General features: G+C 49.6%; 1 protein-coding gene across 2 annotated transcripts; it reads right to left on the reverse strand.

Moving 5' to 3' along the window:
- Positions 1-6,163: 6,163 nt before the first annotated feature.
- LOC134557046 (ectonucleoside triphosphate diphosphohydrolase 2-like) lies at positions 6,164-20,140 on the reverse strand. Of its 2 annotated transcripts, none has more exons than XM_063409661.1 (9): positions 19,285-20,140; positions 17,127-17,244; positions 15,438-15,588; positions 14,517-14,649; positions 12,897-13,124; positions 11,616-11,885; positions 10,177-10,272; positions 9,064-9,195; positions 6,164-7,862 (listed from the first exon to the last, which is right to left on the reverse strand). In XM_063409661.1, the coding sequence occupies exons 1-9, from the start codon at positions 19,621-19,623 to the stop codon at positions 7,635-7,637; spliced, it is 1,695 nt and encodes a 564-aa protein (XP_063265731.1). In that variant the 5' UTR covers positions 19,624-20,140; the 3' UTR covers positions 6,164-7,634. The 2 variants fall into 2 exon arrangements, with proteins under 2 accessions (XP_063265731.1, XP_063265730.1); XM_063409660.1 differs by having other exon boundaries at positions 14,517-14,676; positions 19,285-20,138.
- Between the last annotated feature and the right edge of the window lie 342 nt (positions 20,141-20,482).

The raw sequence follows: 20,482 nt of genomic DNA on the forward strand, positions 1-20,482 counted from the left end.
AAATCTTTTTATGCTTGTATGTATTCATTGTGATGCCAGCTGGGTCTACAAGTCCCAGCATCTCTTCTTGTTTCATACTGTAGCAAAAACTTGAAAGAGGCTCCTGATGGAGCTCCCAGGGCAGGGAATCATCCTGCTGCCTTGCCGTGGGGTGGGCTGAGGCAAACGCAGCCATGACCTCAATTCTGCTGATACAGGCCAGCTCTGTGTGACACACAAACAGCTTGTACACATCCCGGAATCTGTGCCTGGATAACAATAATCCAATCCTGTGGCTGGGTCAGGTGAGGAGGTGGCAGGATATAGAAGCCCCGTGAAGGCTTTGGCTGGAGGTTGAATGGCCTCTGGTAGTCAGCTTAACTATCAAGATTATGACTATCGATATTTCTGGCATATAAACAACATATTCCTGCAAAGGTGCTGGAAGGAGTCCAGGAACATTTGGAGCAGCCCCAGAGAGCCTGGGAGGAGCCCCAGAGCATCAGGAGTGATCTGAGAGGGTCCTGGGAAAGGCCTGTGTCAGCCCCTAGAGTGTCTGGGGAGACACACACGGCTCATCCCTCACATCCACAGCCGGAATGCAGGAGATTTATGCAGTTCCCTTTCAGATAGCTGAGTAATGCAGAGGCTTTAGGGTCCAGATTTATCCCACTAATTACAGGCATTGATTGAATATTGTTCACACTGGAATCAGTGGAAAGGGATGGCTTGGCCCACTGCAGCTCGGAGCAGTCCTCTGACAACACCTTTCTGTTCTCTGTGATGGTATTTGAGGTGACCAATTCCAAAAACTGCAGCATCATTTAGGTACCAAAGGCAGCCAGGATGAATCTGGATGAGACTTGCTCAGGATTTCACACAAGGCTGTGCTAATCAGTAAAGACAGTTTTTCCTGCAGGATGTGATGCATCTCTTCAGAGTAATGTACAGAAGGAATCCTGGCTTCTTTCCGATTAAAACCAGGGAATGCAGAGAGCGTTGCCTGTGTTGTGCTCTCCGGGAAGGCACATTCAGCATCAATTCTCATCAGGTGTGCTCAGCACAGCGTTCACAGGCACGTGTGCTCAGGAAACCCTGGGAAACCTGCCCTGAGATGGAGCAGGGGAGCCACTGCAGAGCTTGGGGGAGGTTTTGTGGTACGAGTGCTGCTGTATTTAATGCAGATACAGGTTTGGGTTTTTTTCAGCCAGGGCCAGAAAGCAAAGGCTTCTGCATTATTGCCATCCATGTCCTCACTGTGTGAGCAGTCCTGAGCCTTTGTGCTTCCCACAGCCTCTACTCCAGCCTGCACTGCCTTTCATATTTGGGAAGCTGCTCTGTAATGTGTGGAGTGAGCAATTGTTGCCACCCCCAGCATTCCCAGAGGGAGTGTGAGAGTGGAAATGCTCTGCTGTACCTGCCTGCAGAACACCAGCGGGATTGCTCCCAGTGGAGCAGGGCTAGGGCCCTATGGAGGAGCTAAACTCTGCTCTCTGATTGAGGTTCCAGAGGTTTCCCCAGGAGATTCAGCCACAGGAATATCTAAGGAGGAGGCATTTCAAATTATTTGTGCAACATTAATTTTTGCTAATTCCAGCCCAGTCAGTGAATATTTCTGTTATTCGCTATGTGCACATCCACAGGAAATGACAATTCGCTGTTAAATGTTTTTCCATCTTTTAAATTGAAGTAAAATGCCAGTACTTCTAAGATCTCTCTGAGAAGGAACAGAGTCAGGCATCTCCATGGAGAGCTGCTGGAGCTGCCGGCCATGTCAGCCCTGCTATTTCTAATGCTGTGGCAGGCCAACATTAATTAGTGTGTGCCAGGAGGTGAGCTGGCAAGTGCCAGGGCAGGTCTGTGCCAGAACCCTGGCTCACACGGAGCATTCCTCCCAAGGCAAACCTCTGCATGGAATACTGAGTATGAGGCAAATTCTGGGAGAAAAAGCTGCACATTCCATGGTCCTGCCTGAGCCAAACGCTGAAGTGCATTTCTAGTGGCCTTGGTTTAGTGGAGAGGCTGCAGGTTGCCAGAGTAGGGAATGCTGGAAAGCAGTTTGGGAGGGCAGAAAAAGGAACAGCACTGAGGTGGGATGTTTGTGGCTCCCACATCATGTTTTCATTGCACACATCTATCTTAGCTGGTATTTGATTACTTTGAAAGCTCTCCTCAAACTGTGCTGCATTGAGGAGCAAGGGGGTTTCACTTCATTTAGGGGCAGATCCCGTCTGTAAGTGGGATAAATAAATTAATGCGGTAAGAGAGGACTTAGAAAACACCAGGGCAATGTTATGTGGCCAAAGACCCTGGGTGTAACCCAAAGATAGACACAGGGAAGTTAAAACATGTTGGAAAACGCATTTCTGTTTTGTTGAATTAGGTATTAAGGTTTTTTTAAACTTTTTATTGCAATTGTTTTGGCTTTGTAACTACCTGAATTGTCTTTTCCTTGGAAACGGATTTTATTGTAAACACAACTGGTTTGAACAGAGTGGGGAGGGACTTTCTTTGCATTTTTGCATATTGCCTTCCCCTTTTGCTGAACGGGTGTTCTCTGCGTGTGTGTACAGAGCTGATCCCTCCCCTCAGCAGGCAGGCAGACAGCGACTGTCCTTCCTCTCTTGGTGCTTAACCAGCGAGATTGCAGCCTGTGTCTCTGAAACAGGATCCAGTCTGAACTGACCCTCTACCTGGGGCTGGCAGCAGCCCAGACAGAAATCAAAGAACTGATTCTGTTTCTGTAGGTAAAAACCTGAAACCCTGAGTTAAGGGAGGGACACTGGAGGATGAGTGTGGGTGGAGAGGGCTTTTGGTGTTGGGGTCGTTCCAGGTTTATGGTAACACTGAAGTGAGACATGGGTATGTGCAGGTGTTTTTTCATTCTCCTCTGATTGTTACTTCTAAGGATAAAGTCTTGCTTTCCTGAAATTATTGCTCCTGTGATACTGAAGTTATGGAGGTGAGAGGCTGCTTGCAGAGACCAGTGAGTGAGAGGTGCAGTTGTGGGATTCCTGCCTAAGGGAAATCAGAACATCTGAACAGGATCAAGCCACAGTCCACCCAGGCCAGTGTCGTGCCTCTAATGCTCTGCAGCAGTTACCAAAGAGGAACAAGGCAAACAGAGATGGATGTGGCTGGTGGTTCGGGCAATTCTTTAGCTGCAGGCAACTTCTTGTTTAATAGCCCCAATGGGTTATTATGAATTTATCTAATCACCTTTTGCAGTCATGTAAGCTTTGGCATAAACAGCCTCCTGTCCTGATGAGTCCTGTGGTTTAACCTGTATAGAAGAAGAGCTCCTTCCATTTGGTTTGATGATTTCCACAAACTCCATTCACAAGGCTGTGAGTCTGTCCCTTCAGAACTTTCACTTCAGGACTGTTTAACATTTTCTGTGATGCTCTCAGACAAGGTCATGCTAAACCAGCTTTTACTTTATGTAATGTTCAGCATTAACTGGCCATTTACATCTCCTTCACATTTGAAACCTGTGAACTTTGAACATTGCTCCCATGAAGGTTCCACAGCTCTTTACTGTTCCTTGTCCAGTGATAAGCCTCATAGCTGTTGCCTTCTTCCATGTGGAGGATTTGTTTCTCCTGAGACTTTCCAGCAAGAAGTGGTGACTAATTTGGTCATGAGGTGCACATATGGTGACACCTCTGCTGTGAACAAAAATAAGCTTTCCTTCACACAAAAGTTGATTTTATCATTCCTCTGTCTCTCTCAAACCTCCTCTTCACTCCCAGGGCACTCCTCTTCCTGGTAGGGATTATTCTTTCTCCCTCTTGTTTCCAAAAGAGCCTTCATCCATACTCCATGCTAGTGCCTGTTTCTCTGCATAGAGGACTTCTTCCAATGCCATAGCTTCTTAAATCCCTGATCAGAGCGGCTTTCACATCCCACACAGAGAGTTTCCGTACTGCAGTGTCTTTCCCCGGCATCCACGACACGTTCCCAGAGAAGCCTCCTCGCTGATTGATGTCATTCGTGGAGGGAGAAGCTGCTGGCTGTGTCAGAGATTTCCTAAGGCTTTCCAAGGGGTGCTGTGCCAGCCTCCCTCTCGTGACTGATCCCTGGCATTGCACACTGCTCCGGGGAGCAGCAGTTCCTGTTCTGTGTTTATCTGACTTGAACAGAGATCTCACAGCACCTGACTGCAGGAAGGCTCTGAATATCTCACATGGAGGGAACCTGGGCAGCTCAGTGTACAGGTACACAGTGATGTCTGCACTTAGAAAACACCAAAACACTGAGACTTGCCTGTGTTTGGTGGCATCGGGAAAGGACTTTTATATTAGGAAAGCTGGGGCAAAAATTGCAGGTTTTCTGATGCCAGTATTCCTTCAGGCCTGTTCTTCTTCAGTGTGTTCAGAATTAGCTCTTGAAGTAGGAGTGATAGTCCATGAGGTAGGATATAAACATCATATGGCTGCCTGCTTCTCTGGAAAGACACTCAGATACAGGCTCAGAGGCAGAATAAGAGACAGAAGAACAACATGAAAATACACTGGTACTAAATCCAGCCATCCATAAAAGGCTTTCCTCTCATCTGCTGAATTTGCACCACAAGTGGCTGTGGATTCCGAGGCCTCAACTTGGGACTCTCCTACCACAGGGAGCCTGACTGTGTCAGAATGGGAAGAAAGAAACAATTCAGGCCCTGTGGGTGCTGCAGAGTGGAACTGCAGGCAACAAAGTATTTCCCTCAATGTTCATGGGAATTCATTGGGACAACCCAGATGGGAGGTACTGGCTGAGAATCCACGGTGCTTTGCCTAAATGACAGTTAAGTCCCAATAACCAGGAGCAGTTCAGTTACTCTGTAGTGTGTCTGGAGCTAAAACAGAAAGTGCTTTCTGGTGTCAGTTTTTGTATCTAATACTTTTTATTTCCTTCTTACTGGTATTTGCTGACAGCAGCAGAACTGCAGTTGCACATGAGCAGATTTTATTATCTGCCAGAAGATCTCTGCCATGGTTCAGCCTGAGTGAGAAGTGAGGGCCCTATATAAACATAAAGAATTTACAGACAGTTAGAAAATCCTCATTATTTATCATTTCCACAGTTGAATTGTAACCAAAGGCCTGCAAGCATCTTTGTTTCAAAGTGAGCGAGTTCATCTAGAATCTCCTTTTAAGTAGATTTCTGCTGTCCAGGGAATCTGGGGATTTATTCTGCAAACTTATTGCGGGGCTGACATGGATGAGCTACTCTACAGAGAGCTGGTAATAAGGAATATGTTTCCATTTATTAGTCTCCTTTTTTCTCATAGGTTCCCCATTTTGTTATTTTATGCCTTTTTTTTATTACCAAAATACCAGTTTTAAAATCCCAATCTATTTTATAATCTAGTAAATATATCTATAAATGTTTTTATCAGTCAGAAAAAGAAGTGGTTGTGGGTTTTTGCATGGCAGAGCAGTGGTTCAGTATCAGGGTGGCTCAAGGTGCAGGGATTTAATTCAGTGGTATGTGCAAGGCAAAGGTGAAGTGTCAGGAGGCCACGCTGAGCTCATTGCCTAATTACTCGCTTATTATCTGTGTGGAAGTCCTACAGCTTCTAAAGAGCTTGGGGAAGTTCTGGCTGATATCCTTTTCTCTTGGACCCTGGGATCTATTCCAGTTGAAGAAGGTGCAGTGACTGACAGGCCAGAGCACCTGGAGTCCAGGAGCTCCTGGCATCTCACTGCCTTGTTTCCATTTCTGACAGTGGGAGGATTCTTCCTCGGCAGGTTCCAAATCTCAGCCACGAATCCCAGAGCTCACTGCTATGCTGTCAGGTCCCCGAGCCAGAGCTCTGTTAAAGGATGGCATTTCCACGTGCAGGATGAATGAAGTCTCAGGAATTTCCCTGATATTGCTGACTCCATGAAAACCTCTTTATTTTTTCTATGCTGCCATGCCTGGATGCCTCCTACCTTCCTCAGATGGTTTGAGCGAAGAACACATCAAAAGGTGTAGGCATGTCTCTCATCAACTAAATGCCAGCAGTCAGGTTATCTGAAATCTTTCACTGGAAAGAAAGTGCCTTCAGGGGTTCTCGCTGTGTACCCCAAAAAGTACACAGCAAAATAGCTCTTGAGTAGAGGCAGCAGCACCCCATCCTGCTCACTGAAACACTGTGTGTTCACAATAACCCCCCTGCTTTGATCTCTTGCCAAGAATAACACAGACAGTCTATTAAAACTTCTTTAATGACATGATATAATTAAAAATATCTAATGTGCAACTCAAAGAAATGAATATGAAGCTTAAGTCTGTTTCCACACCCCTCTAAACTTGACTGGCAGGTTCCAAACCTTCATTAATTGGCCTGAAAATGCATGAATACCCTAATATTATGGGGTGTGTGTTCTGTATTATCAGTTGGGAGCACAAGGGACGAATAATCAGATTTGAAAGGATTTAGGTGCCATGGTAGCTTTAAAAATCCTGCAAGGCACATCACTGCATCTGTGAGCATTTACATTTCTGTTTAAAGTGGTCTGAAAAGCCTTGGAGACACTAGTCCCTGAGGCTCTTAACAGTCTGTGTGTTTTAAGTCTCTGAAGCAGTTGAGAAGTGAGCTCTAAATGCCTTAGTCAAATCAAAGGACAGTACAAATCGATCCCTTTTCTTCACAGTAGCACAGAATTTGTACAGCACCTCATCTTTCAGACATGCAGAGCAGACCAGAGGAGCCGGAATGACTGCCAGGTCCCAGGGGAATCCTGATTATTAGATCATAAAGTAACTCTGGGCATGGTCTAATATGAAAGTGACAATTAGGAAAGCTTCTGTTCCCGAGTCTGCTCTGGTCTAAAGGACAGTGTCAGCTGAGACACTTCCAGAGTCAGCAGGAGAAGCAGGTCAGTGCAAATGAACAAACAGGTGAACCTCAGCCCAGCATGAGCTCAGCTTTAGCAAATATCAAATTAAATGTGTTAATTTGAGTCCTTGCTAAAGAGTTTAAATTGGCAATGTTAACCCTGTGTGGTCATGACTCAGCTGAGACACAAAAACTCAGCTGTGCCCTTTGTTTCTCCTTTGATCCTCTGCATATTTTGTAGAGGCCAAGACTAAGAAGGATTGGTTTTGAAGCATTCCTGGTCAGCAGGAGCATTCATTGGAAAGGAAATGTGGCCATCATCACTGAGATGAGAAAATACCTGCAGTCTCCCTAGAACATGGAAGCAGTTGGCTGTTATATTCTGACTGTATTTTAGTGCCCCTCCAGTCTTCACTAATGGCAATACTGCAGGTATCATCTCTTGAGAGGCCACAGAAGAGGACAGAGCACTTTTTTCAGACACCACCTCTTCTCATTTGACAGGATTATACAATATTAACTTCACAATAGCTCAGGGCCAGCCTGCCTGCCTGCAGAGGCATCATTTCATGTCTGACATGAGTAATCCCAGCTGTAGCCCAAGGAAGAGCCATGCAGGCTGTTCTTGTTTGGAGAATGAATAGCTTGCCATCCACCAGGAATCACAGACTTCCCGTGGAGCAGGATCCATTGTCTCAAAGTACAGTAGTGCAAGTACCAGCAAGTTGCTGGGAGCCCTGCAGGAAAATCACTTGCATCCTCCAGTGACTTACACCTCTGTGATTTCTGTCTGGACCCTGTTAACTGTGCTCTGACAAGAGTCTTGAGTCGCAGAAAACTCTCAGTCGTCAAAAACACTGCTGTTCCTGTGACTGGAGCTGCTCTCCTTGACCATCACTCGATAGGAGATGCGCATGAAAGAGCCCATGAGCAGCACCACGAAGAGGATGAGGAGCAAGGACCAGACCCCCGGCTCAATCCCCTTGAGGAAGCTTGGGCTGTCCTGGGGGACGGTGCTGGTCAGACTCAGCAGGTACCCCAGAGTCCAGCCAGATGATCTATCACCCATCTATTGAAATAAAAAAGAGAGGTCACAAGAGACAGAGACAGCCTTGACCACAGCTATGATTCTGTGCATGAGTCCAAGGCTTTGTATGTGTTATCTGAGACTGAGCCAAGGATTCGGCTTGAAATGAGGAGCTCTCCCAGTCTCAGTGCCCTGAGTACCAATAGGCCTTAATGGCACTTCCACCCACACCTCTGTCCATGGGCACGGGTGCTCCATGTAAGCTCTGGCCTGGGCAGGCCCCTCTCCTGAGCTGTGCTGTAGGGGAGAGCTGTTCTCTGCTTACTGATGCATTTTTCTAGTGGATCTTAAGTCTGCATTGTGGATAGATGTCTCTCTGGCCCTGGCTGAACCTCAGACCTATGGTTTAGTTGCTTGTCTCTGTCTTTCCAGGCCGGGCTCCCTGGGGGTCCTGGACCTACCTCACTACCTTGCCTTTTCTGATGGTCACTACTTGGCCATGCTTAGTGGGACCATGGCTGTGATTGTCAGTTGTGAAGAGGTCTGGGAACAGGCTTCCTTTTCTTTTGTGAAGGGAATGACCTGAATCAAATCCCCCTGTCCTTAGGGCCTCCAGATCATGGAGCACTTTCAGACCTTATTAGAGATTAGGTTAGATTATTAGATATTAGGAATAAATTGTTCTCTGTGAGGATGGGCAGGCCCTGGTACAGGGTGCCCAGAGCAGCTGTGGCTGCCCCTGGATCCCTGGGAGTGTCCAAGGCCAGGCTGGATGGGGCTTGGAGCTACCTGGGACAGTGGAAGGTGTCTCTGCCCATGGCAGGGGGTGGAATGAGAGGAGCTTTAAGTTCCCTTCCAATCAAAAACCAGTCTTAGGATTCTATGATGGTGAAGTATTTGTCAACCCATACGAGTATAAAGGTTGCAAAAAGGCAGGGACAGGCTCAGGAAATGTTATCACCAGCTTGTCCTTAGCATTAAGTGGAGATCAAGCTGTACTTCCTTCCCTACCAACACAGATTTCTGAAGATGGTGTTGATCCAGAGAAGTTTTTTGACCCATGTCAAAGGACATGTGTCACCTCTGGCACTGGTTTTCTTGTTTACCACAACCGTGAATCCATTTTGCAAAACCATCCTGCTGGAGAAGCCCAGCTGGTTAGGGCTTGCCAGTGTGGGAACAGGCTGGCTGTACTGGGACCAGCCCTCCTGGTAACTGGGGACACTGTGCTGTAGGAACTGACCTTCTGGAATGCAGTCCAAGCAGGCCGGTCCAAGTCAAGTGTGTATCCTGTTGTACTGAGATGGAAGATGAATGCAGACACGGTGCAGTAGTCAACAAGTGTATCCAGGCTTGCTTGGGACTCCCCAGTCAGCTGGTGGCATTTCCAGAAAAAATCAAAGAAGACGGGGGAGAAAAATAAAAGAAGTAAATACTCAGTAGCTGAATTTCAGGTCTGCTACAGCTTCTCCTTTCCTGTTCTGAGACTGACTGTGGCACTGGAGGAGAGGTTTGTGTCCACTGCAGACTGAAACCACATTGCCTGCACTCACTGGGCTGTGAGGTAGAAATCAGTGTCCTCTGTTACTGCTTCTCTTCCCATCTTATTAAGCCAGATCCAAGAGCAGCAGGACTGACAGCCAGGTTGCCTTGCTGGTGAATTGCTTGGTAGGATTGATTCCCTGCTCTCTAATTAGGTTGAGCTGATGCTGCAGCCTTTCTCCCACCTGGAACATTGGGATCTTTCTCCTCCTTCCAGAAGAGAATGCTTTAGGGGACTGCATGTGGGCTCATTAACAAACCCTGGAGAAGCTGTCCCATTTGAATGTTACTGTGGATGCTCCATCAGTGTAAGTGCAAATGAGGGTGACCTCATAACCACCAGTCTGGGGAAAGAACTGACAAACTCCCCCTGGCCTGGGCTCCGTGGGCCCAGGTGAAATGGGAACAACCCTGGAGTCCGAGTGGACATGTCCCTTGCAGCTAAGGACAGAAGGATAACAGCAAGACCAAGGTGATGTACAGGAGTGAGTAAACAGTCTTCCTGTTTGCTCCTTAAAACACTGTAAAAGGTATTTGTGGCTTTTTTAATTAGGTCGAGGTGTTTCCAGCAGCAGTTGGGATTTGAGAGGAATGAAAATAAGGGGAGCCTGTTTCCTTAAAGTAAAAAATAAAACCCAAAAACAAACAAAAAAAACCCCCACAAAAAACCAAACTGCACAAAATCCAGACAAATCCAGATTTTCCCTGAGGGAGTCAGTAAGTTACAAGTCTGTCAGTGTGAGCCTTAAGGACTTTTGCAACAAAGTGTTCTTGCTTCCCACTCTCCCTGCACACGGAGTTATTCCACAGTTACCTCTTTGACGGACATCCCACACAGCCTCTTGACAGCCTGACCCAAGTCAGGAGAAGGTCCCATTCCTCTCATGAAGTCCATGGCCTCAGAAATCACCTACAACAGCAGCAGAAATAATCATCAGGTGGGACTGTGCTGTGCCCTTGCACTGAATACCAGAAATGACCCCTAGGGAAGAGAGGGGCAGTGGCTGAACATTGCCAGGGTGCCCTTGGTGTGCAGGGTCGACTCCAGTGACTTGGAAGGGCTCAGGGACACGAGCAGAGCTGCTGCTGTGCAGAGATGGAATCAGGTTTATCCCCAGCGTGCATCCAGCAGCCTTCCTGGCCCTGCCTGGATAAGTAGACTGGTCATAGAATCAAAAAATCATATTGGTTGCAGAAGATGTCTGAAATCAAGTTCAACTATTAACCTAGCATAGCCAAGTCCACCACTAAACAATGTCCCCAAGTACTCCATCTACACAGCTTTTAAATCCCTCCAGGGATGGTGATTTCCATCACTGCCCTGGGCAGCCTGTGCCAGGGCTTGATGACCCTTTTGGTGAAGGAATTTTCCCTAATATCCAGTCAAAACCACCCCTGGCCCAGCCTGAGGCCGTTTCCCTCTCCTCCTGTCCCTGTTCCCTGGGAGCAGAGCCTGACCCCCCCGGCTGTCCCCTCCTGTCAGGAGCTGTGCAGAGCCACAAGGTCCCCCCTGAGCCTCCTTTTCTCGAGGCTGAGCCCCTTTCCCAGCTCCCTCAGCCTCTTCTGGGGCTCCTTCCCCAGCTCCATTCCCTTCCCTGGACATGCTCCAGACCCTCAATGTCCTTCTTGCAGTGAGGGGCCAAACACTGAGCACAGTATTCATGGTGTAACCTCACCAGTGCTGAGGACTGGGAGATGATCCCGATGCGCCTCGGCACCATGTCCATGGGAGACTTGGGAGCAGGGAGCTGGGGAAATTTCCAGTTACCCTCCCTGGAAAGGCACTCATCTTGTCCTACTAGGATCCTGAACTACTAGGATCTTGAACTACTCCTGGGTTAACAATTCAATGACTTTGGCAACTAAATCCAGGTTCTCAGGTAGAAGGGTGCTTGTGGTGCAGCATGACCAGAAGTTTGCTAGGAGAGGGGCAGAGGATCTCCAGCTTTACCACAGACCTGGTGTGGGAAGACCTGCTCAGCACACAACTCCTGACTGTCCCATCCCTGCTGGCTCCATGCAGCCCCAGAGTTGGTCTCAGCAGCAGACATTGAAGAGACAGATGAAAAAAGCTCCCCCACCGTCACTGTGGGAAGCCACTGGTCCATGTTTGAACAGCCATGTGGCAATGAGGGGGAGAGGGCAGGAGTGTCATGGTCTGGATGTTCCCACTGTATTTATTAATGGTCAAACTGCTCCCATTTCATGGGTTCCTCATACCAGTTGCTTATCCCACTGTAAATGAGAACTCACCAGAAACCTGGTCTGAAGGGGCTTGAGACCACTGCTAGGGGAATGCTTGAAGAAGCTGCAGGAAGAGGAAGAATTGAGCAGTCTTTGCACGAGGCTCACGCAGGCTGTGGGATTGCTCGACCCCGTGATATTGAAGACCTCCTTGGGGCCAGGGATGTTCCATGTGTCATCACTGGCAGCACAAGGCCCGTGCACTGACTGCCACTGCACTTCCTGGGAGTAGGTGAGGGGCCAGCAGGGATTGGACACGGTTTTAGCACTTCTTTGATCCTGGAGGCAAAATAAAACAAGGACAGAGGCAGCAAGAGGCATTGGTGTCCCATGGCTTCACACAGGAAGACAGAATGTAACGTGGTTAGGAACAGCTTTCCCCAAGCACCACAATGTTGAGATCGAGCAGGGAGGCTGTGAAAGCTTTGCCAAATCTTATGGCATTGAGTCAACCACGAGGCCCAGCCAGGTCCCAGCTCCTGCTGAGCTCAGGGTCTGTGCAGTGACTGGTCCTGCTGAGAGGTGATGAGTCCCAGCCCTGCCCACCCTCCCTTAGAGCACAAATACAATTTTATACATCCTGTGCTCTTTCTAGTTGCAAGAAGGAGGCTGTTCTGATCTTCCTTCCAGATGGTTCAACCCCACAAGTATCTGTGTTTCTTATCTGTAGCAATTTCCCAGTATAACTGTGGTAAAGTTGGTATGACATTCAGGCCAATGTGTGACATTGAGGCCTCAAATAAGGGCAAGTGGGGTTTATAGGGAGGAAAGTGAATGGACAGGGAGCAGTTAATTCCTGAAAAACACAGTTTTGATGAGGACTAAAGTGATTCTTGGGCTTGTTTGGAAGAACCAAAACACCTGGATGTTTTCAAAATGAAATATTGCTCTTTTAAAGATGTTTCAGGGTTAAAATCAGCAAAGGAAATACCCCAAATGGAAGGTCCTAGTTGGTTCCTGGGTGCTCCCATTCTGGGATGGAGGAGAGTTCCCAGGAACCAAGGCAAGCCTTACCTCTCCTCACCCTGAAGGTGATGTTGACACCTCTGGAGAGCAATTTTTTCTTTGTGTGTGTTAAGTAGGAGCCAAATAGAACCTGTAAGTGGGAAACTGTTGAATTGGTGCCTGTGTGTCTGCTTGGAGGGAGAGAAAGTTTTACAAATGCTCTGGGTTCTCCTAATATATGCAAACAGCCTCTAGTAAAGAGGGATTGACAAAGTGAGTGACACCTTGCCCATTACCACAGCTTGTGCAGCTGTCATTTGGTGATGCTGTGCCCTGAGCACTCACCTGGATGAGCACAGCGAGCAGCCTGCTGCGGAGCTGCTCCGTGCCGAGGCAGGGGCACTGGCGGGTGTGCACCCTGCGTGTCTGCCCGTACAGCTGCAGCCTCACTCCCTCCTTTGGGGCTTGCTGCTCTTCTCCCAGCTCAGAAGTGAGCTGTGCTGAGGTTCCTCCTATGGACAGGACTCCTGCCATCCCCTTCCTGGAGGGGACCAACTGTCCTCGCCAGTCATACTGACCCAAAAAGAACAAGAGAGGTCAATCCTTGAGACTTCTCCATCTCAGTCACAGCCAAGTGCCAGCATTAGTGCACAAATAGAGAAAGCAGCTCAGGGGTGCCCCCAGCCCAACTCTTTTTTGCCCACAGGACATAAGGATGCTGAACCAGTGGCTTTGGAGGGAACACAGGAGCCACTGTAAGGCACTGCCACCTGCACAGAGCCTTCCCAGCCTGTGGGGGCAAACAGGGCTGCCCAGCCTGGATGGCTGCACCAGGCAGGAGAAGGGGACAGTGGAGATGGTGCTGGGGAGTGGCAGGGATGTTTCCAAGAGGGCAGATACGGGTTTCAAGTGCTTCCTTGATGCTAAAATGATCCTTTTGTCAGAAGAACCCTGTGGCATCATCTCCTGCAGTCTTGCAGAACTGACTTTGGCAATGCTGAAGCTAGCAGCATAGGCAGGAGAGTTTACCTGGGGTAAACACTCTGTGCCTGGCTAGGGGAGGCCAAATTGCTGTCAATAGGTCTGACAATTCCCTAACCAGTGTGTGTTTGCTGCTGGTTATCAGAGCTGCTTTTCACATCCCCGGTGAGGAATAGCTCAGTCTAACCCACCTTTCTCTTGCCCTCTGAGTTCTTTTTGAGACCATTTGGCTTGAGAAGTGATGGATGAAACAAGAAAACTGAAATTACTTTTTTTTTGTTTAACAAGTGCCTTCTAAATACAGAGCAGGCCTCCCTGGCCTCCCTGGTGTCTCACTGAGAGAGGCTTTTGCTTTGGCAGCAACAGCATCTCCTTCACCATTCACTAGACTCCCCATGGGACAGCTGGATTCCAGTGGCAATCCTACAGCACTCCACAAACAGCAGCAACTCCTGTTTGATAGAGGCACTGTGGAGTTCTTGGTGATGCCCCATAGCCAGGGGTAAAGTCATCTATGTGAGCCTCCTGGATGTGCTGGCCAGAAAGCCTCAGAAAGTCTGTTAGGGCAACTGCATGGATATGTTCATGGAAGGCCAGAGCACAGGGTTGGTTCTTCAGCCTAGTCATGACAATGGAATCACAGAATGGTTTGGGTTGGGAGGAATACTAAAGCTCCCCTCATTCCAACCCCCTGCTGTGGGCAGGACACCTTCCACTATCCCAGGTTGCTCCAAGCCGTGTCCAACCTGGCCTCGCACACTTGCAGGGGTGGGGGGATGGGGCAGCCACAGCTGCTCTGGGCAACCTGTGCCAGGGCCTCACACCTCAGCTCAACCAGCTGGTGCTGCAGCTAAGCTGCCTCCTCTGGAAGGCAGTGGAACTTGTGCTGAAGCATTGTTCTAAGCACAGGGGTTTACCCATCCCACACTTGTCTCTGTGGCTGGTTGTTAACAGGAGCTGCTCCCACAGAGAGACATCCTTTACCTTGAAGAAGTTCTCCAGGACGTAGTTAACAGCAACCCAATTGAATGCTTCCTCCTCTGGGCTGGACAGGATCTGTGCCCCTTGAAAGCTGAAGGGGGATGACTTCAGGGTGCCACTCAGAGCTGCAAGGAGACTGTCAGAGAGGATGGGATGGGTGAGGCTAAACACAAAAGAAAAAGAAGACACATTTGATGTTAGAGTATCCTGCCAGGAGCAGCCTGCAGTGGGGGCACCCTGCAAGGCTTCTGCTGTGCTCCCTACTTTGGGTAGTAGTCCAGAGACACAATGACAATCCCATTCCTGCCGCTGCTTCCTTCTCCCCTCACAAGGCACTGGAGGCAAGAATAGCAGAGGGATGGTTTGAACAATTGTGCCACCATTTAAGAATTCAGGACCTTAGTACCCTCCATCACTGAGGAAATCCTCTGGCCCTATCCCACTGGCCTGGTCTCCTTCAGACCTTACTTTTCCCAGTGTCTAAAAGGAGATAAAGGTCCCTGTATGTGGTGACTGAGAAGAGGGTCCACAAAAGTGTGTGTGATAAGGTGAACCTTCCCACCACCATTTCCAATTTGCTGACAAGAAACACTTCTGCAAGCCCATGTGGGCTGACACACAGACTGAAAGCACTTGAGCTTCCAGGCTGATGGGTGTTTTCCCAAGCACTAATTGTGAAAGTGTAATTGTGAAGGAGACACTACCAGCCTGGCAGCAGTTGCAGGACTGTCTGTCATGGCTGCCTGGGGCAACACATGGAGACACAGCCATGGCACGCTCCTCTCTTCAGGGCCTGAGGAAGGTTTACCTGACTAGCAGATTAGGGATGGCTCACACTGCAGAGCAGACAGGGTGAGATGCCTGTACAGAATGATCCTGTGATGTGTGCTGATCTCTGGGTGTGAGTTTGCAATATTCACTCACTTCAGCTGCCTCATGCTGGTGGTGGCTCCCAGGTAAAGGGGGGTTTGGCTGTGCTGCTCTGCTGGGATCTCGTTCTGGGCCCAGTTCAAACATGGCTCCAAGCTCTTCCCAGCTTTCTGAGGAGAATCTGAGTACCTGGAGATTCCTGGACCTGAGGACCACAGAAGAGAATGGAATTTTAAGGGAAGTTATGGGAGAACTCTGAGAGTGTTACCCCAGAGATTGCTATCCTACGACATTGTTAAGACAGAACCTATCACAGGTGGAATGAAGGAGGTCTTCCAGGTACCCATCCTGCTAAAATATGGAACTGGGACCAAAACACATGTGCATAGAAATCCCAAATTACACTAAGACTCCCCTAGCTCTGCAGCTGAGACATCTATACCAGCCACATGACTGCTGCAACAGCTGAGGCTGTCTCAGCCCACAGAGGAAAAAATGTGGCTTTAGTTGCTATAAAAATAAGCAAAGGACACACAGAGGCTGATGTGTCACCTCTCTCCTCCAGCCACTGATCCCATGCCAGCAAGCAAGACACCCCTGCCCTAGAGGAAGCCAGTGCTCTGCAGAGGGAAGCTGTGTGCCAGCCTTGACTCATTTTTCCAGCAAATCAATGGGGTCTTGAATGTTGGTTTTGAGCTGCTACCCAGGAAGAGCCTCCCTTCCCCATCCTCCTGATTCCCTCACCACGTGCTTTGCTCTCTGGGGCCCTGTGTAGGGCTGAGCTGCAGCTTCCCTGCAGGGCTGTGGCTGTGCTGCCATGCAGACAGGGCCACTCACACCTGGGCTCACGACCTGCCTGGGCCTCTTGTGCTGCTGCTGACAGCAAACTTCCCCACAGAGCTGCTTAGCCCAGCTGCTGAACGAGGGACACACACAAGGTTTCAGGGAGCCCTTCTTGCATCTTCTGTGTGTGATTTGTGTTGTTTACAGCCTGCAAGGGCACAAACCCTGTTCCCTGCCTGCTGTGCAGCTGCCCTCCCACAGCACACTGCTGCTGAGGGCTCGGTCCTATCCCGCTATAACCAGGCTTTAACATCAAAGCAAGATTAGGAGATAGGGAAGGAAAATCCCATGCATTAATGCATGAAACCCTCTCAGCTGGCATTGGCAGGGCCAAACTGATTCAAATTCATAAGGAAAATCCCCAGATTCTCTGAAATATAACACCTAAAGGCAAGCTGAGCTCATGCTTGTGCTGTCAAATGCCACACAGGGGATTGGAGTCTTTGCAGCTGTGTTGTGCTGGAGCTACCCCACTTACTGCCCAGGGCACAGTCAAGAGGAGGCAGAAGATACCAGGAGTCAACCTGCAGTCAGATTTGTCTCCATTGCTGTTCACTGCCTCTCATGGGTTAGAAGCTCTAGCAACCTTGGCTCTACCACTGATCCATATGGACATCAGGACAAGCCTCATCCTCTCTGTGTGCTTCCCTGCCTGCAGCAGCCCCAAAATCCTGACATCTGCTACTGCCAAGTGCCTGATGTCCAGCTGTGTGTGGCTAAATCTGCCCAGTCGAGACGAGCCATGCTGAAAATAAGCAACTTGTGCTTCACTATTTCCGTGCACAGCTGAGTGGTGCAGGAGCCAAGGAATTTGTGGCACTGGTCCATGCACAGGTCTCTGTTTTTCCATCTATCTCATGCCAGTCTCACAGACCATTGAGCAAGAAATGGGCACCTTACCTTGCACAGGACAGGAACTGCATCCTGTGATCACCCCAGTCTTGTTTGCCTTGGTGGTTGTCCACTGGTAGATGAACAGGATGGTGCGGGATGGGCCGGCATCCAGAACAATGCCATACTGGAAAAACCCCAAGACATTCTACTGAGAAACACTACTGAATGCATGCTGATTGACATTGCAGGGTTACCCAGTATCTATAGATATTCTGGGTGACCCCTGGGCCTGCACTGCAGTGTTTGAGTTTGCTTGTTACATTCAAAGAGCAGGCAAAGCCAGAAGATGATGAGGATTTGCAGGGAAGCATCTGCATTTCTGAATATACATGAGGAGCAGCAGGAGTGGAGAAACGCCCAGAAATACATCAACCCCACAGTGGAATGCACTGGAGCTGCTCCTGAAACCAGGCAGAGGGCTTCCCCTGAGAGCTGAGCCACCTGGAACTCAGGAAAAACAGGTCCTAAAGCAAGGGGAGATGGCACTATACGAGTTCTCCACTGATTCTGGGACTCAAACTGCTGCTGATTGCTTTGCTCAGGCTTTTGTGCAGGAATTGGGGCTGCAGCTCGCTTGTCCCAAGCAACCTGGGACTCCTGTGTCTCGTTGATGTCCCACTGCAGTGATGACGTGACACAGGCTGGGGTTGCCCTGATGTGTGCAGAGCTGTGGGAGCTGCAGCAACCAGCACAGACACCACACGACACAGCAGCCCCTCAGAGACAGAGATGATGTCTTGGCAACAGCAGTGAACATGACCAGCTCAGCCCTTGTCCCCTGGCAGCTCTGCTATTGCCCAAGCCAAGGGTTCTCTGTCTCTGTCCCCGGTGTTTGTCTGTTTGCTGCTGACCAAGCCTTGCTGCTCCCAGTATATGAGGGTGAGCTAGTGCAGCTACTGGACTACCCTGCAGCACAGCTCTGTATGTCCCCACACCCCAAACAGCTCCAGAGCTAGCCTAGGGCCCTTCTGTCCCCATTAGATGACCCCAGTTTGGGATATCTCCTACACAGACAGGAAGAAAACTCATGAGCTCCATGGTAGTGCGTGGTCGAAGCTGTATCACACACAAACGGAGCTGCGACTGTGTGGGAGGAGAAACCTCCTGCGAGGTTGATGTTAATGCCACCAGAAGGATTTCAGCACCAGACAGAGCTGGCTGCAGCCTCTGAGCGAGGCTGGCTGCCTGCTGCCCTCCTGGAGCTCCCAGTTGCACCAGTCCTGGCACCCAGGCCAGCGGCTGGGGCTGGGCTGGAGCAGAAATGCGGAAGGAGGATGGAGCTCCCTGCCCGAGCCTGCTGGCACCCTCCCACACCAGTGACAGCTCGGATTTCTAGCAGGGACATGTTGGCTGCCACAGAAGAGGAAGAAAGGAATGGCATTGGTGGAGAAATGTGGAATTTTTTTTCTTCCTTCAACAAATTAGAGGCTGCTGCTGGGAGCTCCCTGAGCTCCCAAGCAGGGGAGAAGGGGAGGGATCACCACATTTATGTCCAGCTCATCACCAGGAAAGGACAGAATGCAGAGCAATAAGGGGACTTTTAATCCAGTTTTGTTTCTGAGAGGAACATGGAGGAGGGGTGCTATCTCTAAACGTGCAGGATAACTTCTTTCTGTTGGGTTAAACCATGGTGTGCCACTGAGCTCACCTCTGCAACGGGAGCATCAAGAGACAGAGCAGGTGGGCATTAACCCCCTACCCCCAGAACTGACCCAGCTGTGAGGAGCACGCTAGCTCTTGGATTGAAATCAAGATAGGACCAAAGAGAAGAAGGCATGAAAGACAATTTATTTTTAAGACAGAAGCAGCAGCTCAGAGGCACATTCCTACTGACCTTTGAGAGGGACCTAGCAGTTTCCCTGCAGTGACACCACTGGTTCCTTGTTGTTCTAGGGCAGCTGCTGACATGGGCTGCCTCCCCTCGGCCTACCCTGAGCATCCCCACTGATCCACGGACCATATCCAGCCTATATTCCCTGACCAGTCAAAGGGGTGGTCTTGTTTTTGGTTCGAAAACATACAGTGTGTTGAAAGATGCCAATTTGTCCTGACAGTCTTGTTTCAGTTCCCTCCTTGGTTTGTAAGGAGCTCAGTCATAAAATAATATCAAAAGCAACAAAAGAGCCCAGTTTAGCTGCCTGTCTCCCCCCTTGAGAGCCCTTACCTTGGTCCTGAGTGGGGCCATGGGCACATCCTTGGTGGAGACGCAGAGCAGCACGATGCCCGTCAGTCCCGCTACGATCACCAGCCAGGGGGGAAGGAGCTCACGCCAAGACATGAAGAGCTTTCTCCTTCCACCAAAGAGGAAGCAGTGGAGCAGCAAACCGACCCCGGCTGCTTTAACAACCTTTAAAAAGAGCAGAAAGGCGTGGTCGGGGCCGGGCTCTGACTTCAGCCCAGCCCCAAGCCACAGGGACCACAAGGAGCGTGGGCCCGGCCGTGGTGTGTCAGGCAGCTCTTCTCTCCCTCCCGTCACTGCTGTCCGTAAACAGCAGAGCTCCATGCCCGTCCCACTGCGAGCTCTGCACCGCTGCAACCTCGAAACTGCCCCAGGCAGCGGGGCTGAGCTCAACAGAAATGTGGGGTTAACTCAGCTGTGTAACAAGCAGAAAGCAGGCAAAACTCATCCCTTTGGTATTCCACATCTGGCACTGTGAGCTTCCAAATGAGAAATGGGGAAACTGCTTGTCACTGGATTTACTTCATTTCTGAGGGCCTGAGCCCCCCTTCCTGACAGCCTCCTTGTGGAAAATAACCAAGGCTCAGGCTTTATGAAACACATGCCTGCTTTCTGCTCACAGTGCCACAAAGCCTCATCCCTGAAAATGGAAATTCTGAAGAAAACTCTGTGGCTGCTCACACTGAGGCAATTGGCTGCTTGCTCGTGTCCACAGACTGGTCAAGGATCTGAAGATCTAACCAGCAATGGGGAAAAGACCACTTCTCTGTTTTTGGTGATGTTTCCCTTTTCATTGCTGTCTGCCTGTGATCAGCCTCAGACACCCCCAGGAACCCCAAGTTTTGCTGCACAGAAACATGGAATCACAGAATCTCCTGAGTTGGAAGTGACCCACAAGGACAGAGCCCAATTCCTGGCCCTGCACAGGACACCCCAAGAGTTCCACCATGTGGAACAGAGCATGTGGAAGCTCCTGGAGCTGGTCCTGTGGAGAGCTACGGAGCTGGTCAAGGTTCTGGAACATTTCTCTTGCGAGGAAAGGCTGAGGGAGCTGGGCCTGTTCACGCTGGAGAAGAGCCAGCTGAGAGGGGGCCTCAGTGTGTATGAGTATCTAAAGGGCGGTGTCAGAGCATGGACCAGACTCTGCTGGCCCAGCAGTGGATAAGAGGCAGAAACTGACACC

This window comes from Prinia subflava, chromosome 12 (genome assembly GCF_021018805.1).
Source record: "Prinia subflava isolate CZ2003 ecotype Zambia chromosome 12, Cam_Psub_1.2, whole genome shotgun sequence".
Classification (NCBI taxonomy): Eukaryota; Metazoa; Chordata; class Aves; order Passeriformes; family Cisticolidae; genus Prinia; species Prinia subflava.